The sequence below is a fragment of the Phodopus roborovskii genome, unplaced genomic scaffold (assembly GCF_943737965.1).
Source record: "Phodopus roborovskii unplaced genomic scaffold, PHOROB, whole genome shotgun sequence".
In the NCBI taxonomy this organism is placed as follows: Eukaryota; Metazoa; Chordata; class Mammalia; order Rodentia; family Cricetidae; genus Phodopus; species Phodopus roborovskii.
The window spans coordinates 20,860,870-20,882,500 of record NW_026126511.1 but is presented as its reverse complement, the minus strand read 5'-3'; the positions used below and the strand labels follow the sequence as shown (position 1 = coordinate 20,882,500).

General features: G+C 33.7%; 1 protein-coding gene across 1 annotated transcript in view; it reads right to left on the bottom strand.

Annotated features, from left to right (window-relative positions):
• The window catches only part of Dach1 (dachshund family transcription factor 1), a 375,887-nt gene that overhangs the window by 93,091 nt on the left and 261,165 nt on the right, over positions 1-21,631 (bottom strand). The window contains exons 5-6 of the mRNA XM_051195300.1: positions 9,551-9,686; positions 7,090-7,224 (exon numbers count right to left, since the gene is read on the bottom strand). Of these exons, the coding sequence (XP_051051257.1) occupies positions 7,090-7,224; positions 9,551-9,686 (271 nt within the window). The remainder of the gene's footprint in view (positions 1-7,089; positions 7,225-9,550; positions 9,687-21,631) is intronic.

Here is a 21,631-nt window from a genome sequence, read left to right as displayed (position 1 = left end):
TGTAATTTCTATCTCAAGTCAGAACTTGATATATATCATGTTGAAATTCATGACATTATAGATTCATGTCATTTTTTTTCTATAAAAGTAGCAATAGCACACAGTGTAAGTTATTCGTTTTAGAAAATAAGCAATTATGTTATGCTACCCTATTAGGTTAACAATAACTAGGCAATCTCTTAAAATTGCTAAACATATAATGACCATTTTTTCTGTTTCTAATGAATTAAATCAGGGAATAACAGAAAATGTCTTGTATTTAATTGAGAAAAAGCCTATCTGGCCATTTACTAAATTAATATGTACAAAATAAATATAGTTAGAGCTCTACTAAACAAGGTTCATTTAATTAATTTGGTATTGCCAAAATGAAATTGCAGTGTGAAATGATTCTAAAATGTATGGATTTTAAATGTCCACAGCTTTTATCAACCACTTCCATATAGGTTCATATAAATTTTCATCCAGAATCAGCAAAGATAGAAAGGAATCTCCATTTAAGCACTGCTTCATCAAATTGCTAAATAAATATAGATAGATTACTAATTAATTGATTAAGATAAAAAATACATTGTTAAAAATCTTACTTGAAAAAATAAAATATTTCCTAGCTATGGTGAATAGATCCATACATTTGTGTAATCATGGCATTTATGTTAGGGAATAACTGATCACATTTATTTTTTAACTTAGATAAAGCAAATTCAACCATTTAAAACTCATGCTTTGTACCATTAACTTGTTTTAGATCATATGTCATAAGACATAATCCAGTAGTATTCTGTTGAATGAACACAGTAATAAAATGAACCCTAAATACTTATATTTATCCCCATATATTAGTGTTTTGCTCACCCTTCAAAACATAGACTATTTTTTAAATATATGATTACTAATACAGAGATCCACAACCAATCAACATGGAGAAAATAAAAAAAACTATATAACATTCAACTCTAAATGGGGCATTTGTATCAAAACCTTTTCTACCAATGACCAAGATCCATCAAGAAAGAAGTATAAAGTTTGTAAGATTCCTAGGTAGTGGACATTTGCAGAAAAACAAATTTTGAGCATAACCATATAGATACACAAAGTACTTAAATAACTTGGACTGCATGTACAAGAGAAGCAGAAGATCAAGCAATTCAAAATCCCAGTATGGATAGGAAAATGACTCAAGAAGGACTCCCCTAACTGAGGAATTATTGACAAGGAGTGCGGGGCGAGGGCATAATTTCTACCAGAATGTGGGCCCTGAGAAGCTATGCATGCTCAATTTTATGATCCTATACCAATTCATGTACAGACAGCACTGAATGGATTCTCTGGGTATTAAAATAATTACATAAAGAATAGATGAATTTGGGAGATAACTTTATCCAAATGAACTACAAGTGTATATTACTAAAAATAAATATATTTTAAAAATAAGATTAAACGATAAAGGTTCTAATGGAAGGATATTTGGTCTAACCACTTACAAGTGAGAACATATACAAATTCTAATTAAAGGAATAAAGTAGATGATATCTTACAATGAAGAGAAGATTTTGAGCATGAAAGTTCATTATGACAAGAGTCATCTGAGTGTCTTGGGTTAAATAAGAAACAATGAGACCCGTAGAATGGTTCAGTGGATAAAGACAGTTGCAGCCAGGTCTTATGATTTTAATTTGATGTAGGACCTCACACACTGGATGCATAATACAAACTGTAATATAAGTTTTTTGAAAACATTTGGAAAGCTATTGAAAAGGGGCTTTTGGTCTATACATATCCATATAATAGTTACGTAAGACAATAAAAGTTCTGATATACTAGAATGCAATATTACTGTTATGTAGTGTTTTATTGACCTATCTTGTTTTAAAAAGCCATGGTAAAGTAATATTACTATCTTTAAAATTCCACTGTTTAAAACAATAAAAACTATGCAAAAGTTTTAAAAATGTATTTTGAGCAACTTGAAAAAAAATTATGCATAGCCATTTTGGGGAGGGATGATATAGAAGCCTCAATGCACTGAATAAATTATTAAAGAAAGGAATTTAAATATGACAATGTTGTGATCTATGTTCATGCACTGAACACTGTGTCATTTAATTCACCAAACAAAATGCAAGTTTGACAAACACTGGGAATCTTGAAAAGTGTTGGACCAACAGTTTACTTCAAGGCAAATATTTTATGGCCTGACAGAAGTTTCTTGAACATCCCCCCTCAAATATATGTTGTATTTGTTTAATTATGTGAATATTTTTTGCTGCTTTACCCTGCCTGTGGAGGCAACTGATTGGTCTAATAAAAAACTGAATGGCCAATAGTGAGGGAGGAGTTATAGGCAGGACTTTCATGAAGGAAGAGTGATTAAGAGAAGGAATTTAAACTCAGAAAGAAAATAAAAGAGACACCAGTGATAAGACAGACAGAGAAAGAGGAAGCAGAAAAATAAAATATATAGAAATGTAAAAAGCCCCAAGGCAAAACATAGATGAATATAAACAGGTCAAATTAAGTTAAAAGAACTAGTGGGACAAGCCAAAGCTTAAGCATTCATAATTAATAAAAAGACTTCATGTCTTTATTTAGGAACTTGTTGACTGCTCAAAGGAAATGCCAACTACACAAATCTTCCCCTAGTGATCCTCTGAGGGATGGCAAAATCATTCTGTAGGGCATTGTGTGTATGTCAACAGTATGTACAGAAAATATTCACTGTAACTTTACCCCACAGACATTCACATCCTGGAGACTGCTTTACTACAGAACCTATTCCTACAAATATTATCTAAACCTACATCCTTGGGCATATATATATTATCTTTATCTGAAATGGCCCTAAATCCTTGTTCATCATATACAACAATGTTTTCTCTCTGTTTATGTGTACATTGAAAACATGCTGAACTTCTGGCTTGCTGTGGCTTCTCCATCTGAGTGTTCAGACCAGCCTGTCTCAGGTTTTGTGTGTCTGTGTGTCTGTGTTTCTATCAAGTTTTCTCTAGTATGTCACCTCTAGTCAAGGTCCTAAGACACTAGCCATGCAAGCAAGCAGTGACATCCCATGTTCCTCTGCAGCACATTCTGTTGGTTGCTCTTTACACACAGAGAAAAGATCCTTAGTGTTTCTAAACTCAGACAGACCCAAGGAATTAGGAGGGCTTGGAGGGACAAAAAGGGATGGAGATTATATTATAATCTCAAAAAAATATATTTTGAAAAGACCCTAGAACAAATTTTTAACTTTTGTTTACAGTATCAGAGTTCCAATCAGAACATTTATTTTTAAAACTCACTTGACTTTAATGAAAGTTTAAAATCTTAATAAACTTTTCTCTTTATGCCTGGGATTTCCACACGTTTTAAGTGTCTGTACTTCTTGATATAAAACAATTTTCCTATTTATATTTTAAATGTGCATTATTTAAACCTTTCCCAAGCTCAAAATGAATGAAAGTATCTATTCAGATATTTGCTTTTTGAACTCCATTGTTTATAAAGTTTCAGGACAATTAACAAATAGTTACTTATTTTTTGTCTCATCAAATATAGTAGATAAGTTTTTAATATTAAGTAAGATATTCATGTTTAAACATTATTGATGATTAAAACTTCACATCATAATCATTTTAGACATGAAAATGAATTTTGCTATCTATGCAAAATATCAATGTTTTTTTAAAGAATTATTGGTTTTTGAATGATTTAGTTGTTAGGAAGCAAATTACACATAAAAAGTTCAAGCCAAAAATGACAAGAATATATAATTAATTTTTCCACATATTTCTCTAAATAAAGTTACTTCTTCAATACAGATATGAGTATTAAGGAAGATCCAGGGCTATTGTGAGGGACATGATAAATGGAGTCATGAAAAAAAGTAATTTTTAATTTAGGGAACTCTATCAATCTAGAGAGCCCATGAATATTTCCTATTAATTCAGTAGTCTAGAAGTAGATGAGAGATAAAGAGTTCTTCCAAGGGAAAGAGCACCATAAAACAAAGCACTATAATTATATCAACATCTATTAAAATTTTCATGATTTGAAATCAATGGTAGTTTCATATCCAGTCAGAATGGTAAACATCTAATTTTGTGTATGAAATATTGGGATACACTTGAGATTTAGTTAGGGTCTTTCTTCTGAGAGAGAAACATTTTAGAAACCCAGGCTGTAATAAATAACTTTGCAAGGTGCTATGTATATCCTTAGTCAGAATGCCCTCTATATAAACATAATCTTGACTTTCACCTAGTATTAATTTGAAAGAAGGTAATCATAATCTTTGTTTTCAGTTTTTTCTATTTTTTAATATTGTCTCATAATTCAATCTCAATTAGTATACAAGTGTTTAGACAATTTATTTATAATCAATTTAAATGCATAGATATTCAGCTTATACACTAAAAGAAAAAGTATTAGTGAATGAATAATTTCACTAAAAGAAAAGGTATTAGTGAATAAAGAATTTCCACAGGAAAATTCAAATACAGTAAATTTTTGAAGTGAAGTCAGGGGTGTATAAGAAAAACGAGAGAACACACTCAACAAAAACCATTTAAAAATGTTCTATGAGAGTAAAGATATGATAATTATGACAAATATGTAGTTAAGTTAAACCCCTAAATCATGGATACTACATGTCTGTGTACCTGAAACATAAGGTTGTAGAGATCTCCATCGAATTTTCCAATGGAATTTAATGCTGTGCTATCAGGTACGTTTTGTCTTCACTATCAATTCATTGCTGTCTCTAAATTTTATATTAAAATCTCCAGCCTTTGACACCAATGATCCTGAAAATATTTAAGGCCTAACATATTTATCCCCATTGTATATTATCAGTCAACTTCCCATGTCTTTTTTTTTTTAATTATGTTATTGTTTTTATTGTGTCTCCGTGTGTGTGTGAATGTCAAGGAAGGCATTTGTAGATCAGAGGTCAAACTTCTAGAGTGGTACTCTGCTTCTAAGATACGGTTTCCAGGGATAAAACCAGATTCTCAGGCTTTGAAGTAGTGCTGTCACTGGCTGAGTCTTATCTACTGCCCCCTCATAGCTTTTTATGTTGAACCAGAATAAATAGCATCCATGTAAAATTGAGAAAATAGCTACTCATTTTCTGTAGAGATTTGCTCTTTTGCTGAACTTTTAGAGAAAATGGTTCCTTTGCTCATCTAACTAATTTTTATATTAAAATATTTCTGGAAAATGTAATTTTATAAAATATGTCCTATGTCAAGTTCTATAATTCTGTTGTATAATGATCTTCTATTAAATATGAATGAAACAATAAATGACACGTTTTCCTCAATATTGAAGGAGAATACATAAAAATATTAGAGTTAGAAGTATAGAGGCTCTGGGACTATATAGACTACTAAAGTTACAATAGCATAAAATCAACTTTATAAGCACATAATAATATAAAATAAATAACAAAGTATTCCTTAATTTTGCTATTCCTCAATAGTATCTTTACTTTAACATGGTAAATTTAAACACAGGGAAGATTACTATGTTCCCATGAATGTTTCAAAGAACTGATAGTTCTCCTATTTGTACATACTTACATTTTTTTTCTCTTTAAGGGACTTAGAAATCCATTTTAGGAAAATATTTCATAAGCATTTTTAATGTTTAATGGGCTCTCTTAATTTCTCTTAAAAACATTTTTTAATTTAAATATTTAAATATCAAGCTTTAACACCCTTTATAAACTTATCAAACAAATTATTTCTTTATGTTAGAGTTTGAACCCAGTATCTTGTGCATGCTAGACAAGTAATGTGTACTCCCAATTTCAAAGTACCAATTCTTACTCACAAAAACAAAACAAGTTATTTGGTTTCATGTCAAAATGAGCAATCTGGTTATCCATATGAAAAAACTTGAAATAATTATTTAATACTAAAAAAACTGGCCAGCAAGAATTGGAAAGAGACCAGGAAGGCATGAGAGAGCATGAAGGGGGGAAAGTGAATGGAAAAATGATATGATTATATTATAATTTCCAAAAATCAAAGACTAATTTAAACATACATGAAGGTTGAAATAAAAGTAACTAGGTCTATAGTCACAACCCAAATGTGTTATTTGAAAACTGGTATTTATATTTTTAGCATATGTGTTTAATATGCATAACAAAATAACAATTAAATTTCCTAATGAAATCTCTTCATGCAGTAGGAAATTCAAATGTACATTCCTAGTGCTTTGGTTGTAGAAGTAGCTAAGATAAATATAAAAGTGTTCCAGTAGGAAACCTGAATCTGTATACCTTGGAGTCTTTGTTATTGATGGGAAATGTGTGTGTGCATGCATGCATGCCCGTGCACACACATCTCTCTCTTCTCTCTTTTCTCTTTCTCTCTCTCTGTGTGAATGAGTGTGTGTAACTCAAGGGACATATGTATAGAGTCCCAAAGTTGACCTCAGGTATTTTTCTCCTCCTCGGGAATTATCTACTCTCACTTTGAGACATGATTTATTACTTGGAACTAGAACCTAACAGCAGGTAAGGTGAGCTGACCACTAAGCACTGGTAGTCCTCTTGTCTCCACTCTCCCGGCTTTAAGATAACAAGCACATCACTTTCTTGGCCGTCTTTGCACAGATCCTACTGATGGAATTGAGATCCTGATGTCCTCCAGATAAGCCTTTCATGAACTGAGCTATCTACCCCACCTCCCACACCTTTTAAAATGTCATTACAGATTCACCCAAGAATAATTGTGCATCTTTAAATCAGAAAAATAATTTCAATAATCCTTTTCAGGTTATTGCCTACTAAGTAAAATAAAATGGTCTTGGATGCATTAAGAAAGACAAGCAACCTTTAAAAATTTCAAAATTGACATCTGGTTCATGTAATTCTCTTTTAAATTTGTTATGGAAATTAAATAGTCACCTACCATCAATAGCAGGAAAGAAGCAGGCCTCCATTCAGACATCTTTTATTGAAAAGGGTTCATGTTTTATTACCATTATACATTTAAGATATGTATGTTATTTTACCAATGCAGGAATAGATAGCCTATTTCATTTCCAGAACAAAAAAAAGGGCACAGAATTGTAAATTACCTTTTTCAATGTGAATTCTTTTGGACTCATGTCCCATGTCATGACCAGCCAAATCTCCCTCCTTTGGCCCAGGAAGTACATTTGGTGATAAACCCATCAGCATCTGGTTCATGGACAATCCATTCTGATGGACAGCTGTTAGCCCCAAACAAGGAAGAGACACAACAGTATCATAACATTGTGGTAAAAATAATAAAGCAATCATATGATACCGAACCTCGAAATTACAAGCATTGGGTAAATTTACTGGGAGGTTAATAACACATGCTAATCCAATAGGATAAGCAGAAAACACTGGAAATAAAACCACTTTACTGTATCTGTTCTCACACAAAACAAACTGCTAGGCAGGTGGTGGTGGTACACGCCTTTAATCCCAGCACTCGGGAGGAAGAGGCAGGAGGATCTCTGTGAGTTCGAGACAAGCCTGGTCTACAAAAGCTAGCTCCAGTACAGCCTCCAAAACCACAGAGAAACCCTGTCTCAAAAAACAAAAACAAAACAAACTGCTTTCCATGGTCAGAATATTGTGCAATGGTCATTTTAATGCAAACATTAGGAACGAGGTTCAATATTGTATGCCTGTGTATCAAGTTTTCTCCTCAGTAAATAATCTTCCCCAATTTTGAAAATCTTTGATCTTAACAATTAAGTTCCATTTAACATTTCCAGGTTAAAATAAGGGGTGACCAAGTGACCCACCAAAGCCAGTATACTTTTCTGCAAATAAAGAATCAAAACCATGGTTTTGGAATCTGTATTATATTCTACACCACATAATGTGGCATGTCATAAGAATCAAGAATTTCTTCTGAAAAGTAGTTTTCAACAACACAAATTCAATAAATATAAACAAAATTATTGGAAAATAATTACTTTCTCTAACTGCTAGTGGTGATCTGTCACAACTGGAATGATAAAACACTATTATTATTCAGATAACTAAACACTCTAATTTACAGAAGTAAGTCAATGAATTCACTTAATAATTTGGTCAAACAAAATAAATCTTGTTTGTTTTGCAAAAATTGAGTAGGTAAATATATTGTATAAAACATTGCTTTCCTGGAAGAGTAGAGAGTCTTGTTAATATCATTGGATTGTATTAAGAATTGCCACTGACAGCCAACCTTTTATTATTTCAAGTTTCAGTGGTGACTCTTAAGCTCAGGTTGGTACTTTTATGAACAACAAAATACTTTACCTATGTATGTATGTATGTATATCAAAATGTTGATATCTGAAAATGGTAACATTTAAATTAACACATGGTATAGTCACCAGTATATATTCCCTGCCACTTTGCATGATTCTCCAAATCTGCTCCATCATAGCTGTGGTATGAGCAAAAATTCAAAAGCTTAATGAGGAGGAGTATCACAGTAATTTCAGAAAAAAATGTATTCTACAAAGCAAACTATCTTGTGTTTATCCCAGTGTTTAATGAATGATAGGGATGGGGGAGATCTTGGAAGAATTTCATCATCTTTTGGCAGAGATAAAAAATAATAATAATAATACTGTGATCTGTGGTCATGAGTTGAGTCTTGTACCAGAAAAGAAAATCATCTTGCTCTTCAAATAATTAGTTGGAAAATTCATTAAATATGAAAATATCCATAGTTTGTACATTAATGCTATAATAATGCTAGCATCTTGATTTTGGCCTCTTTGTCTGTGGTTGTATAGAAGAAATCCCTTCTGTATAGAAATAAAAGCTAGATTTCTTTGGAGCTGGAATTACAGGTGGTTATGAGTGGCCAGAAATGGTTACTAGGAAACAAACTCTGGTCCTCTTCAAGACCATCAAATACATTTAGCTGCTGAGCCATTTTGCCATATCCAATTTAATATTGTAATTTTTATATGAAATAAACTGAATACGTACTTCAAAATTTTAATAACAGGAGAATATATTGCGGACTGTTCAAAACAGAAATCCTAAAACTAAAGTTCTTTTATCCAGTGATCATCTAAAATGAAGAGGAAATAGACTTTCTAAATTTACTGTGCTTAATTTCATTTCTGTTGTTTGTATCTGTGAACATCTTTATTCAATACTGATTAATGTCAAAGCATGATGAATTTCAAAAGTGGCAGAGGTTTTCATTGAAGAAATGCCGTTTAATAAAGCTTAAGCGATGTACTTAGATGTTAGATAGTTGGGAATTGGCTATGTACTTCAGAAACTAATCTGGAAGATTACTTACTTTTTCTGTTTCATAGCTCAAATCTTTATGTGTAGTATCAAAGACAGGAAGTTATAGCAGAACCTGTTAATGCTGCTTCATCCTTCAAGGCATTCCAAACTGGGACACATAATTTTGAGAAATGGCTATTGCTATGGAGCTTTGGAACATGATACATTTGAAATCTATTTGGAATGAGGGCATTTTGATTAGAAAGCCTAGCTGCACAAAATAAAGTTTAAGATGGTGACAAGTACAAGTATGAGACCTACGGATTCTGTCGGAAGAACTCTCGGTCCGTGCAGGGGAGCTGGACACGCTGCTGCTGCGGTGCGATGATGGGTGGCTGCCAGGCCTTCGGCCCTCCTCAAGAGAGGGGGCAGGTGAGGGACTGTCGGGAACACGCTCCTGCATTGCAAGTAATGAAACAGGAAAATAAAAAGGTCAATATACCGAGTTGATGTCATGAATGCTGTTCTTTACTAAGGCACTTAGAAAAATGAAGAGTACTGCCTCCAAAAACCCCACAGTTTCATCAGCACTTAGCTGAACTGAAAGCTATATATAATCTTGATAAAAAAAAATCTCCACCCTAGCCAATTTCAAATTCTTAAGTCCATTGTCATCCATATTAGTAATATCATACACTTTTTAAAAGTCAAGAAAGGAAATCATGATTTTATATCTCAATACATCCATGGCACATAATACTAACCCATTCATTGGAGAAAATGCTAGAGCATAGAAGACAATTAAAATTATCCTAGTGAGACTACCTAACAAGAAAATTTGACAGAATTAAGAAGACTAAATTCTGGGTAGTTTGAAGGCATCTCTACCTGTGTTTTCCTATTTCAGTGGACATTAGGCATCATTTACCACACTCACTATGGGTGTAACTGATTAAAATATTATCAGAGAATTGTCAATAGCACTTTCAGGATGACACCACTCAAGACACATGATGGCCACAATTAATGCATTGTGGAAATATTGAATACCGAAATTATTTTCTATGGATCAGGTAAATCTCACTACATAGGCCCCTTCGTCAAGGCAGTCATTCTTGTTCATGAAATATATATCATTTAGGTGTCAGGAAATCTTTCTGTTGTGTTTTTCTCTCACTAGTCTATGGAGACATTTCTTTAATGATGTGCACTTCAGACTAAATAAGTTCTGTAGCCATTCTACGTAGAGTTCTGTGAAAGCATATATTAAACACTTATAATGAGTTCATATAAATGAGATTACAGATTAAGAAAATAACCATTAGTTAACACTTTATACTATACTTTAGAAACAAAATACTTTTATGTTTAATATTAGCAGATGTAGGCACTGATGAATGTCTCTAAAATAATCAATAAATATATTTGAGTATAAAAACAAGCTTCCACATAAAACAGGATTTCCAGAGAGGGAGGGCTTTGTGGTTAAGGATATTTGGGACTCTTACAGAGGACCTGACTTTGGCTCCCATCATTGCCTGTGACCTTGCCAGCACCAGGGATATAGGTTGTACACATGCCTGGTGTAGACATGAAGTCATATAAGATTTTGTGTGTGTATGTGTGTGTGTGTGTTATGTATGTGTGTACTTGAATAGCACAACACAGCTTAATGGTGTTTAAGCATGCAAATATTTGAATAGGAAACTATAGATTAAGGAGGAAAATGTTCTGAAACTAACTGAAATAAAAGAAGATAATATTTTTAAAAAATCTGATTTATTTAATAAGGAGAACCAGAAGGAGGCTCAATGGTGTGCACTTGAGGTAGGAAAGATCACTGTTCACAGCTTTGGCCACACAGCCCTATCAGTCTCCAGTTGGCTACAATCTGCCTGCCTTTGAGAAACCAATGAGAAGATATTAGAAATGCCTCTGCTTGAAATTTGTTTCCAGGCATTTTGGTTGACAAAGTAAGCCACCTCTCTGCATCATCTATAGAAACACATGTTGAGGAGTGAATCCAGTGTCCTTGGACTATCAGGTTATATAGAAAGAAGGTCTGTGCAGTAGTAGTTCATCAAGAGCAGGTAGTTCTACACTGGATAAGCTGCTTATCTGTGGCTAGTGCACTTACAAGTTGCTGTGGAGATAAAGATTAGGTGTGTTTTTTAGGAAGAGGGGGGAAAGATTGGACTTACATATCAGCAAACCAAAGAATGCCAGATATTTTCAGCTACTGACAGAACTCTGGAGAAAGTGATAGTATCCTACCTGGAATCAGAGAATATGGCTGCTTGAACACTTTGCTTTTGAACTTTAATAATCCAGGAATGTCAGAAGTGATTTTTTAAATGATAATTTATGGTTATTAGTGTCTCAAGTAACTCATATTTCAATGATCTGCATTCTCAATTAAAATCTTCAGTGCATACATTGAGGATGCACTTTGTAGAACATTACAAATAAAATCAACTGGCAGTATTTTAAAGCTTTATTTAAAAGATCCAAATCATAAATTAATGCTGAATGTGTGTCCTAAAGAACATGATGCAATTACATAAGAAATTGCATGACAAAGGACCTACCTGGTCAGTGTTGTGAAGATTAAAAACAACAACAAGCAAAAGAAAATCGCCATCCGTATTCTAGTTTAGGTGCAATGCTATATAATTCATGTAATGATGACTTTCTGAAACTTAGGAGTTTTTAGCAGGTCTATATTGGATTATTTTTTGGAAAGAACAATGAAAGTGCACCAGAGGGGAACTGTTAGAGGCATTATACCATAGCATTGTCCTTCACCACAGTTTATACGATGCTAAGAATGGAGTGTTCTAATTTCTGCTAACAGAAAAACTGAGTGATATTTAGATTAATATAGCATACTTATGTTCCAACTCAATTTCAGTGATCTTTTACTGGAAGATAAACAAACCACTGAAGAAGAAAACAATGGGAAAAAAATGGAAGATATAGAGAGACAGAAAGAGAGTGAAAGCGAGAGAGCAAGAGAGAGAGAGAGAATGAGAGAGAGAGAGAGAGAGAGAGAGAGAAGAGAAAATGAATAAATTCATAGGCATCATAGCTGGGGAGAATGTTGCTTTCTTCAATCCTTTGGAAGCTTGCATGGCACCTTCTAGTAGCATGAGAGCAAGTCCTTAGAGAAGGTAGATTCACTCACTTCAGCTCCATCTCCAGTTCATAGGCCCCTGAGATCAGTGTCTGAAGTGCATTTTGTTTTAAGCAAATGTGTATTCTTATAGGCATGTAGCAACAATCAATAGAAAAAGATGATGAATTTGGTAGACAGCAAACAGGGGTGTATGGTAGGCCCTGAGGAAGGTAAAGGTCAGATGAAATGATGTGATGATAATGATATAAAGGTTCAAATTAACTTTTGGCAGCTACTAATTGTATTTGTTGGTTATATTTTATGATGCTTTTGCTTTACTTATATATTTACTATATAAGTTTGAAATTTTACAGTAGAGTTTTTAAAAATAGTAGGTTGAGTTACATCCATACTCAGACCAAGATTCTAAGTTATGCAACTTGATATCAGATTCTTGTTTGTAAATTTTTCTTTCTGAAAATTAAAACATATTGTTTATTGTTAGTTGGCGGCAGTCTTGTAGGTCTCTAGACCTTTCTTTGGGTTCAATTTTCTCTTCAAAACAATATTGGCTCCCCTTTTATGTTCTCTCTCTCTCTCTCTCTCTCTCTCTCTCTCTCTCTCTCTCTCTCTCTCTCTCTCTCTCTCTCCTGTCTTCTAATCCTACCTGGACTCAATCTTCCTAGTTGCACATGTTTTCCTATCCTCCCCCTCTATTTCTCCTACTTCTCCCTCCATTCGCTGACCCCCCCCCCCACTTCCCCTGTGCTCTGGGTGACTTGTCCCTTCCCCCTTCTGTGAGGGACTTTATGTGAATCTCTTAGAATACACCTTGCATCCTTGTTCCTCTGGTGGGGTGAATTATAGGCTGGTGATCCTTTGCTCTAGGTCGAAAATCCATATGTGACCATTCATTAAAAGGCTACTATAAATGCCCTTCCCAGATAAAGGGATCAACAACTAACTGATCCGTGGAGCCCCTCATCTAATACCTGTTGGAAACAGAAGCAAACAGCAATACCTAAAGACTGAGTTGAACTAGAACCTAGATTCAGATGGAGAGGACAAGACCAGGTTGCAGAAACACATAGAGACAGCTGACCTGAACAAGGAGGAGCTAACGGCCCCCAGACTGATAGCTGGGAAGTCAGCATGGGACTGACTCAGGCCCCTCTGAATATGGGTCTCAGCCAGAAGGACTGAGCAGTCTAAGGGACCTCAGACAGTGGAACCAGGATGTATCCCTGGTGCACAAAAGGACCTTGCAAATACATCACTCATGGAGGGATACTGCCTTAACCTAGAGACAGGAGAGAAGTCCTAGTCCCTACTTCAAATGACCTGTCAGATCTAAATGACCCAACCTGGATGGCATTGCCATACATGTGGAATTTGGGGTGGAGGGATTGGAGGGGAGGTTGGTCAGGGTGCATGTGAGGGGGCAGAGAGAGTAAAAGGGAAGGAGGGAGGGAAGGAGGGAGGGAGGGAGAGGGAAATGGGATCGACATGTAAAATAATAAATTAAATAAAAATATTACAAAAATAAAACCATATTGTTTATAATTCCAAGCATGTGTTTTGATAGGACCTATTCCCACCACCACCCATCTTTCCCTCCAGCAGTTTTCATTCCCACATTTTTATGTTTGTATTTTACAGTTCACTTAGATCTACCTATTTCTGACTGAATATAGGAACACTTGTTAGAACATGCAGAGGCTACCTGGAACAAAACCTCTGAAGAAAACTGAGTGTTTATTCCTGCAGCCATGACTGCCAATAAAAACAGCTACTTATTTGGACAGATTGGGTCTCCCAGTTTGGCTAAACTTTAAATATAATTTTTAATCAATAAGGTTGTCAATAGTTTATACAGAAATATATAAAATGTACTTGAGAAATATACCTGAATTTTATTAAAATAGAATTTTCTAAATGAACCAGTATATCTTCTGCAAAGCATGCTATCAATGTTTCTAGCACATTTTAGTATGTCCTATAACAATGGACTTAGTGAGCTTACTTGCATTAGTATTTGTTCATATGTAACAGAACAGAGTTAAGTGCAATCTGGAAATAAATCAATTCCTGTAAGATCATTTGCAATCTGACTTTCATGCCATAACAAATTTTATAGCAAGTACTAATGGAAAGTATGGGAATATGTTTTCTCATGGATATTTAATTCTCTAAACCTAAGTATTTATTTATAAATTGAAACAGCAATGGTTATGCCAATGTAAAGCATTCTATGTTTCTTTCTACATTTTTCTCATGAGTAGAAAAATGTCCTATTATTCAATATATGTATCACAATCTCCTATGCTGATTTGTTTAACTCATGAGTCCTTTACTTATTCCTTTATCCATTCAACATAACCTAAAAATGACATAATAATCTGAGTACAAATTGATTAAAGCCTCAATATAAAATACATTTAACAGCATAGAGAAAATTAGGTGAATTGTAAAATTTGAAGCATTTAATTGGATATCCTTATTTCATTTTACTGTAGTTTTAGTTTTAAGAACATAGAATACTATGACAATACATAATACTTTTATGTTTAAAGAAAATATTTTATGCAAATTCTATTATTCAAAAGCTTAATTATTCAATTGAAATGCTCTATAAATTTAGACACAACACATTCCATCATTTAATTTAATGTATAATTTCAATCCTTAGAAGGTGATGTATTTATTGTTCTTTGAAGAATTTCATTAAGGCAAAATCTATTGAGCAAGTGAGATTTGAATACATTGTTGCACAATAAATTAATTTATTTCAACAGCTTAATTCTTTTGTCATATTTATATGCTTGCATTTCCAGAGTATTCTATAGGATGGAGAAAATGAAGACAGTAAAGAATAGCTTAGGAGAGAACCTTGTAATTATTAGTGAAAGAAAATAGATGATGAGTTTTATTTAGACACAATAAGAAAGAAGTAGTTCAATGTCTTTGGGGAAACTATGTAAACTGGCTTTATAATTTCATTTGTTTAATGACTTTTAACCTCTAAGCTGGGCCTGAGATAGAACAGAGAGGAAGATTATTTAATACTTCGACACACTGCTTTATAGTCCTACATCAACTCCACCAATCAATAAAACACTATCTTTTGCAATGTTCCATCTTTATAAAACTCACCACAATAATAAATGAAAATTTAAGAGGAGAACTCTTTCACTGTAAAAAGGTCAAACTAATAAAGTAATGGTATGAGAAAAACTGCAGAGAAACCTGCATTCATTGGCTCAGAACAATAAGAATTGTTCCTTATGGTAATTTAAAAGTAAAGGTGGAATTCAAAACCAAAGCATTCATATTGTTACATCAATGACTGACTAAATATTTTAAAATTGCATTGCTGTAGCTGCCTGCTCTCTACCATGTGGGGAAAAAAAGGTTATATTCCCCCCTCCCCCGAGAAAGAGTAAACAATCACAACTAGTTTACTCAAATGATTATTTCACAGAGTTTTAATTTGCTTTCCATTTAATTCCCTTCACTCTCCGTATAAAAATCTTCAATTTACCTTTATTTCTTTTAGATGATCTGAATGGAAATGATTTAGAAGTTGTTAAACAGTATTTTAAAGTCAAATACATCCTTCTATAAATTCTTAATTTACAAATTGACATACTTGCCTGCCGCTTCTGCTTTGTACATGACCCAAATCCCATACTCCCACACCCTGATTGTCCTGCTGCTCACACTTGCATTGCTTTGAAGGATGACAACATATTTATATTAAATAAAGACCAATGAGCTACCACTTGAAAACTCCATCAATTTAATGTCCTACAATGAGGGTTCACTGAACATGTGTGATAATTAAAAACATTTTTTGATGATTAAATGTAATAAATATTTAATTTTACTCAATTTACACAAATAGGATCTTGAAATATCATCTTAATTCTATTCTGTACCTGCTTTTCAACTTCTTCATTCTAGAGATCTATTTTTTCATATACATATATATATATATATATATATATATATATATATATATGGTATGTCTAGCAGGCTTATTGTTTTATAGGGCATATTTACATAAAGTTAACTAAAGTGAGAGATCATACTGTTGACCTGGAAGTTTCAACTCGTCTTAGCAAAAATAAATACCAATTTTTGTGCTGTTAAGGTAGGTTCCTACTATAGAGCCCAGACTTTAACTAAACTCATAATCCTCCTGCCTCAGCTTCCCAAGAGCAGGAAATATAGTTGAGAGCTATTAGATCAATTTTGGTCAAAGGAATGGTGTAAATAAAAGAAGTGAACGAGGAAGGGCCAGGTCCCTACCCCAAAGGACTTGACAGATTTTGATGATCCCTCCTTGAAGGCATCACCCTTCCTGTGGAGTGGGAGTGGTTAATGGGATGGGAAGGAAGGAGGGAGAGGGAACTGGGATCGATATGTAAAATAAGAAAAAAAATATATATCCATACACACACACACAAACACACAAACACACACACACACACACACACACACACACACACACACATATATATATATATATATATATATATATATATATATATGAAGTGAACAAGAATTTGATCAATTCAGATCAATTCAGATGCTGTTTATCGGCATCTCTCTGCATAGCGATTATTCACAGCCAAGTTTTATCTGGTTAGGCACAGAGTATGTTCTTAAAGATCACCCATTATTGTAAACTTTTTTTTGAAGTTTCTTTAATATTTCTACATGGTATTGATGTTATTTTCTTTCTTGAGTCTATGCAGAATTAGAGCTGGGATCTACAATCAAATTTGTTTGGGAACAAGTATATTTTATGGATAGTGTTACATACCTTTAATCTCATCACACCAGACATTCATCACTTCAAGGGATTTATAATGTGAGGATATTGTCCCCTACTCATTTATTGGATAGACTAATTATATGATCACAAAATTTGTCCTCTGTGCCATTTGTCAACTCTAGGATGTCATTCATACCAAGAAGATAGAAAAATACTTCCTCCTTTCCCTTTTACTTCTGTTTTGTTTAAATGTGAACTGGACTCCAAATAAGTCTTTTGTCTGTTTGTTTGTTTATTTGTTGTTCAAAACAGGGTTTCTTTGTGTAGCCCTGGCTGTCCTGGGACTCTCTGTGTAGTATGGTGATACATTGTTTATGATTTAATAAAGCTGGTCTAGGGATCAGAATGTAGAGTTAGCCACACTAGTTAGCTATAGAAGCTGAGCAGCAGTGGCACACACCTTTAATCTAAGGACTCATGAGACAGGTAGATGGATCTCCGTGAGTTCAAGGCCATCCAGGACTACATGAGAATGAATCAGTCTAAACAATTAACAGAGTTCATACCTTTAATCCCAGCACTAGCAAAATTATTCTGAAGCAATTAGTTTCCTGCCACACTGAAGAGAGCAGCAGTCATGGATTTTGAGGCTTTTTGAAAAGCTGTGCAATTTGGAGACACAATTTGAAGTACAGTGGATAATTCCTTCTGTCTGATCATTGGTAGAGATGAGAACTCTCTAGTGGCTGGCTGCATTGCTTCTCTGATCTTCACCTTGAACCCCAATATATGTCTATGGGTTTATATTATTTGTGTTACAGTGTAGAACAAGTTGGCCTCAATATCACAGAGCTACACTTGTCTTTGCCTTCTGAGTACTGGGATTAAAGCGTGAACCACCACTGCCTGGCAAGATATATATATATATATATGTGTGTGTGTGTGTGTGTGTGTGTGTGTGTGTGTGTGTGTGTTAGGAAATTAGGAAATCTTAAAAAGAAAAGAGAATAAGAGAAAAAGGAATCTCACAACAGACTTGTGATTATATTTGATTAACCTGATCAGGACCTCCTGGGAATCTATAGATCCAATGACTACGAATACTTTCAAATTATACAAAAGTACTGATTAGCTATGGGCATTGCTTGTACAAAGAATGACAAATACTGTAAATATTAATTGTATTGTTATGATACCTGGTCTAAGTAGTGTCATTATTATCCCCATATATAAAAGAGGAAGGCACAGCACACAAGTAAAAGAACTTGGCATGTGCTAGGAGTTGGTGTAGCAAAAACACAAAGTCCATAAATCGTACTCCAGTCTCCATTTCTTAAACCACTAAATATATGTATTCAGCAGGATATTTTTCTTAATGTCCTTGATATCATTACATATGTATTGAATAAAATGTGATTTAAACAGTGATTCATCAGAGGACTTAAGAGTTATGGGTTAAAAGAATCCAAAGTGAATCAATTAGCAAAGCATTTCAACCCATTAAAGAACTTGCTAATGACAAAAGGAATTGATCTCTTGAATTGGACTTCTTATTTTACTTAATGATTTAAGATAAAAAGGAAAACACTGTAAAGTTTAGAAATCATACAGAAGTGGCATGAATTGCCTATTACGGAATTTTGAGTGTTAGCCTTTCAACATATCTATAGATTCTAAATCAATGGACTTGAGCTTTAATATGAAAAAGAAGATATATACAAATTTCTAATACAAATATTCATTAAGAAAAAATTGGCTTAGTAGGAATTATGTGAACCATTCTGAGAAATACAACACACTTCCTACTCTCCCAAACACAGAAACCAAAAAACATCATAGGACTGTGGTTACATTTGTAGAGTTTGTACCAATTGTTTTTGAGAGTTTCACCTTTGATTAGTTTACATCCAGAATATTGTACAGAGGTAAACGGCACCTTCTATAAAACCAGAAATTCAGTTTAAAAAAAAAAAAAACCTTTATTAGGTACCATCGGAAAATACTACAATACATGGAATAGAGGAAGAGATAGCACACTGTTCAAATCTATAATTGACTAAAGCAAAAGGAACCAGTAGAAATATTTCTTCTGAAAAATATTTTTTTGTCTCTTTGGTTTTTATGTGCAAGAATTCTCTGTGTAACAGTTCTGGCTATCGTTGAACTCACTTTGTAGACCAGGCTGACCTCTAACTCACTGAGGTCTGCCTGCCTCTGCCTTCTTAGTGCTGGGATTAAAGTTGTGCACCAGCAACACCTGATACTGGTTGCTCTTACCATATTAGGATCATAGAAGTCATTGTATCCATTTTAGTTTTCTTAAGAGTGTATATTAGACAAAGCTGAGTGTTTTCATTTTACTTTTATCTAATAGCTGAAAACCACTAGCATTTTGATAATTAGCTAATAAGATGGTTAAATATTTTGTTCTCTAATTCAACATGAAATGCCAGAGATATTTGTCCAGTTCTAAATGTTAAAGTAAACCTGGTTTCATGTAGACTTTTATTTTTGTTGTTGTTTAAAATTATTTTTATTTATTTATTTTATATAACCAAGTTCATTTAAATGAAAACAAACATTTATAGACAATATTTGGGGATTTGGGCGTCGTTCTTTCCAAACTACTTCCTGCTGGTAAGGGGTGCTGTTATGGAGGATTCTAAGAAGATGCAGAAATCATGGCTGTAGTCTGTAAGGCTGCTTTGTCCAGCAGTTTTGAATGAATGTTGAGATACAACTTTCATTTTGATTCACAGATGAATTTGAGCAATACATTATTCAATGTTTTTTTTTTCTGAAGTTAAGCACTATTCAGTTCAGAGAGAGAGAGAGAGAGAGAGAGAGAGAGAGAGAGAGAGAGAGAGAGAGAGAGAGAGAGAGTGTGTGTCTTGTGTGTAGGTGGGGAAGCTGTGGGAAACTGTTTCTCAACCACAGAGGAAACTGGGTTGCATGATATATGTATTGGTTAACCTTGATGATAAACTTGAAGGGATGTAGAATCACCATGGAAACAAACCCCTGGAAATGTATTTGAGGAAATGTTTAGAATGGTTTAACAGAAGTGCAGACCTATCCTGATTAGGAGCAGTTCCGTTGCCTGGGATTGGACTCTGGTCTGAATAAAGAGAAACAAATTAAGCAGTAGTCTTCATACCAGCTTTCTGTGGAGACAATCCAACCAACATCCCTCAGTTTCTCTGCCATGACCTCTCAATCACAGCCAAACTTACCCTTGAACTGTGTGCCAATTGAAGCCCTTTCCTTTCTAACATGGTTATGGTAGGGTGTTTTTATCACAACAATGAGAAAGGTAACTAAAACACCATCACAACCTCAACTTATTGTTACCTTACATTTTGTGAATTGTAAACAGTAAAAATACACTGATGTCATTGACATAATAAACTCGTACACAGTTTATAATAATTTGATATATCTTTATAAATCTAAAGTCTTATGCATTTATGGTATAAGCAGTTAATCAATTGTCTAAACACTGTTTGCCCATTTTTGTTTAAATATGCCTTACAAAACCATTCTAGTCTTCCAAACTAGCTACCATCTGAGTCTTATTAAATGTTGCACTTATAAAAACAGTATCATTGGTACTGAGTTGTCATCTAGATATGTTTCCCTTGGCATGCAATTTTTCTAATTCTGAACCCTCAATGGTTTTTAGCTTTACCTCTATTTCTACAATGTTTGAGTTTATTTTATTTTTGAGCTACCACAATTATTCACAAGAAGGTAAGATTCAAAAGAAATTAAGTCATCAAACTTCTAATGTAGAGATCAACTATTTGCTTTCATTAAGAGTCAGATAGCACTGTGTGTGTGTGTGTGTGTGTGTGTGTGTTTGTGTGTGTTTTCTGCAAGGCAAGTCACTCCTGTCATGCTATGCAAGCAATCTGTCAGTTGAACTGTGACATTCTCAGCCACTAATATAAAGTTTTACCTAATATTGACTTTGTACATGAAAGCTCAATCACAGACATTATTCAAAATTTTAAAACGTGGGTATGTCTTCCCGCTAAGATCTTTATGAATAGAAGTTAAAAATTCAGTTTATTTAATTTTTAAATTTCATCTATGATACAACAGTATTCTTTTATTTTTAATCAATTGCAAATGAAAACGCATTTCTATTAAAGGTCCATATTAGTAATAACAAGAGATAGACTCTTCCCAGAGACAGCAACTCTCAGGTTGAGACCTAGGTCCAATTTGATAGTAGTAGTGGGGGTTGCCATGGGAAAAAAGTATTGGGGCATTTTATTTTACAAAACTAAGTAAGAAGAGAATATTTTATAACATTTCCTTAATTAGAATATTTTTCACTTTTATTTTAAGCAACATAGTTTTATTTCTATTCTCTGTTAGTTTTGCTTAATCTTATTCCCTACCATCACTTATAAAATATGAGCAATTTATTCAGCCTGTAGACAACCCTTCACGGTTCTATTTTTCTCTTCAGAAGCTCTTTCTTTTGATGTGAGGCTTTGGT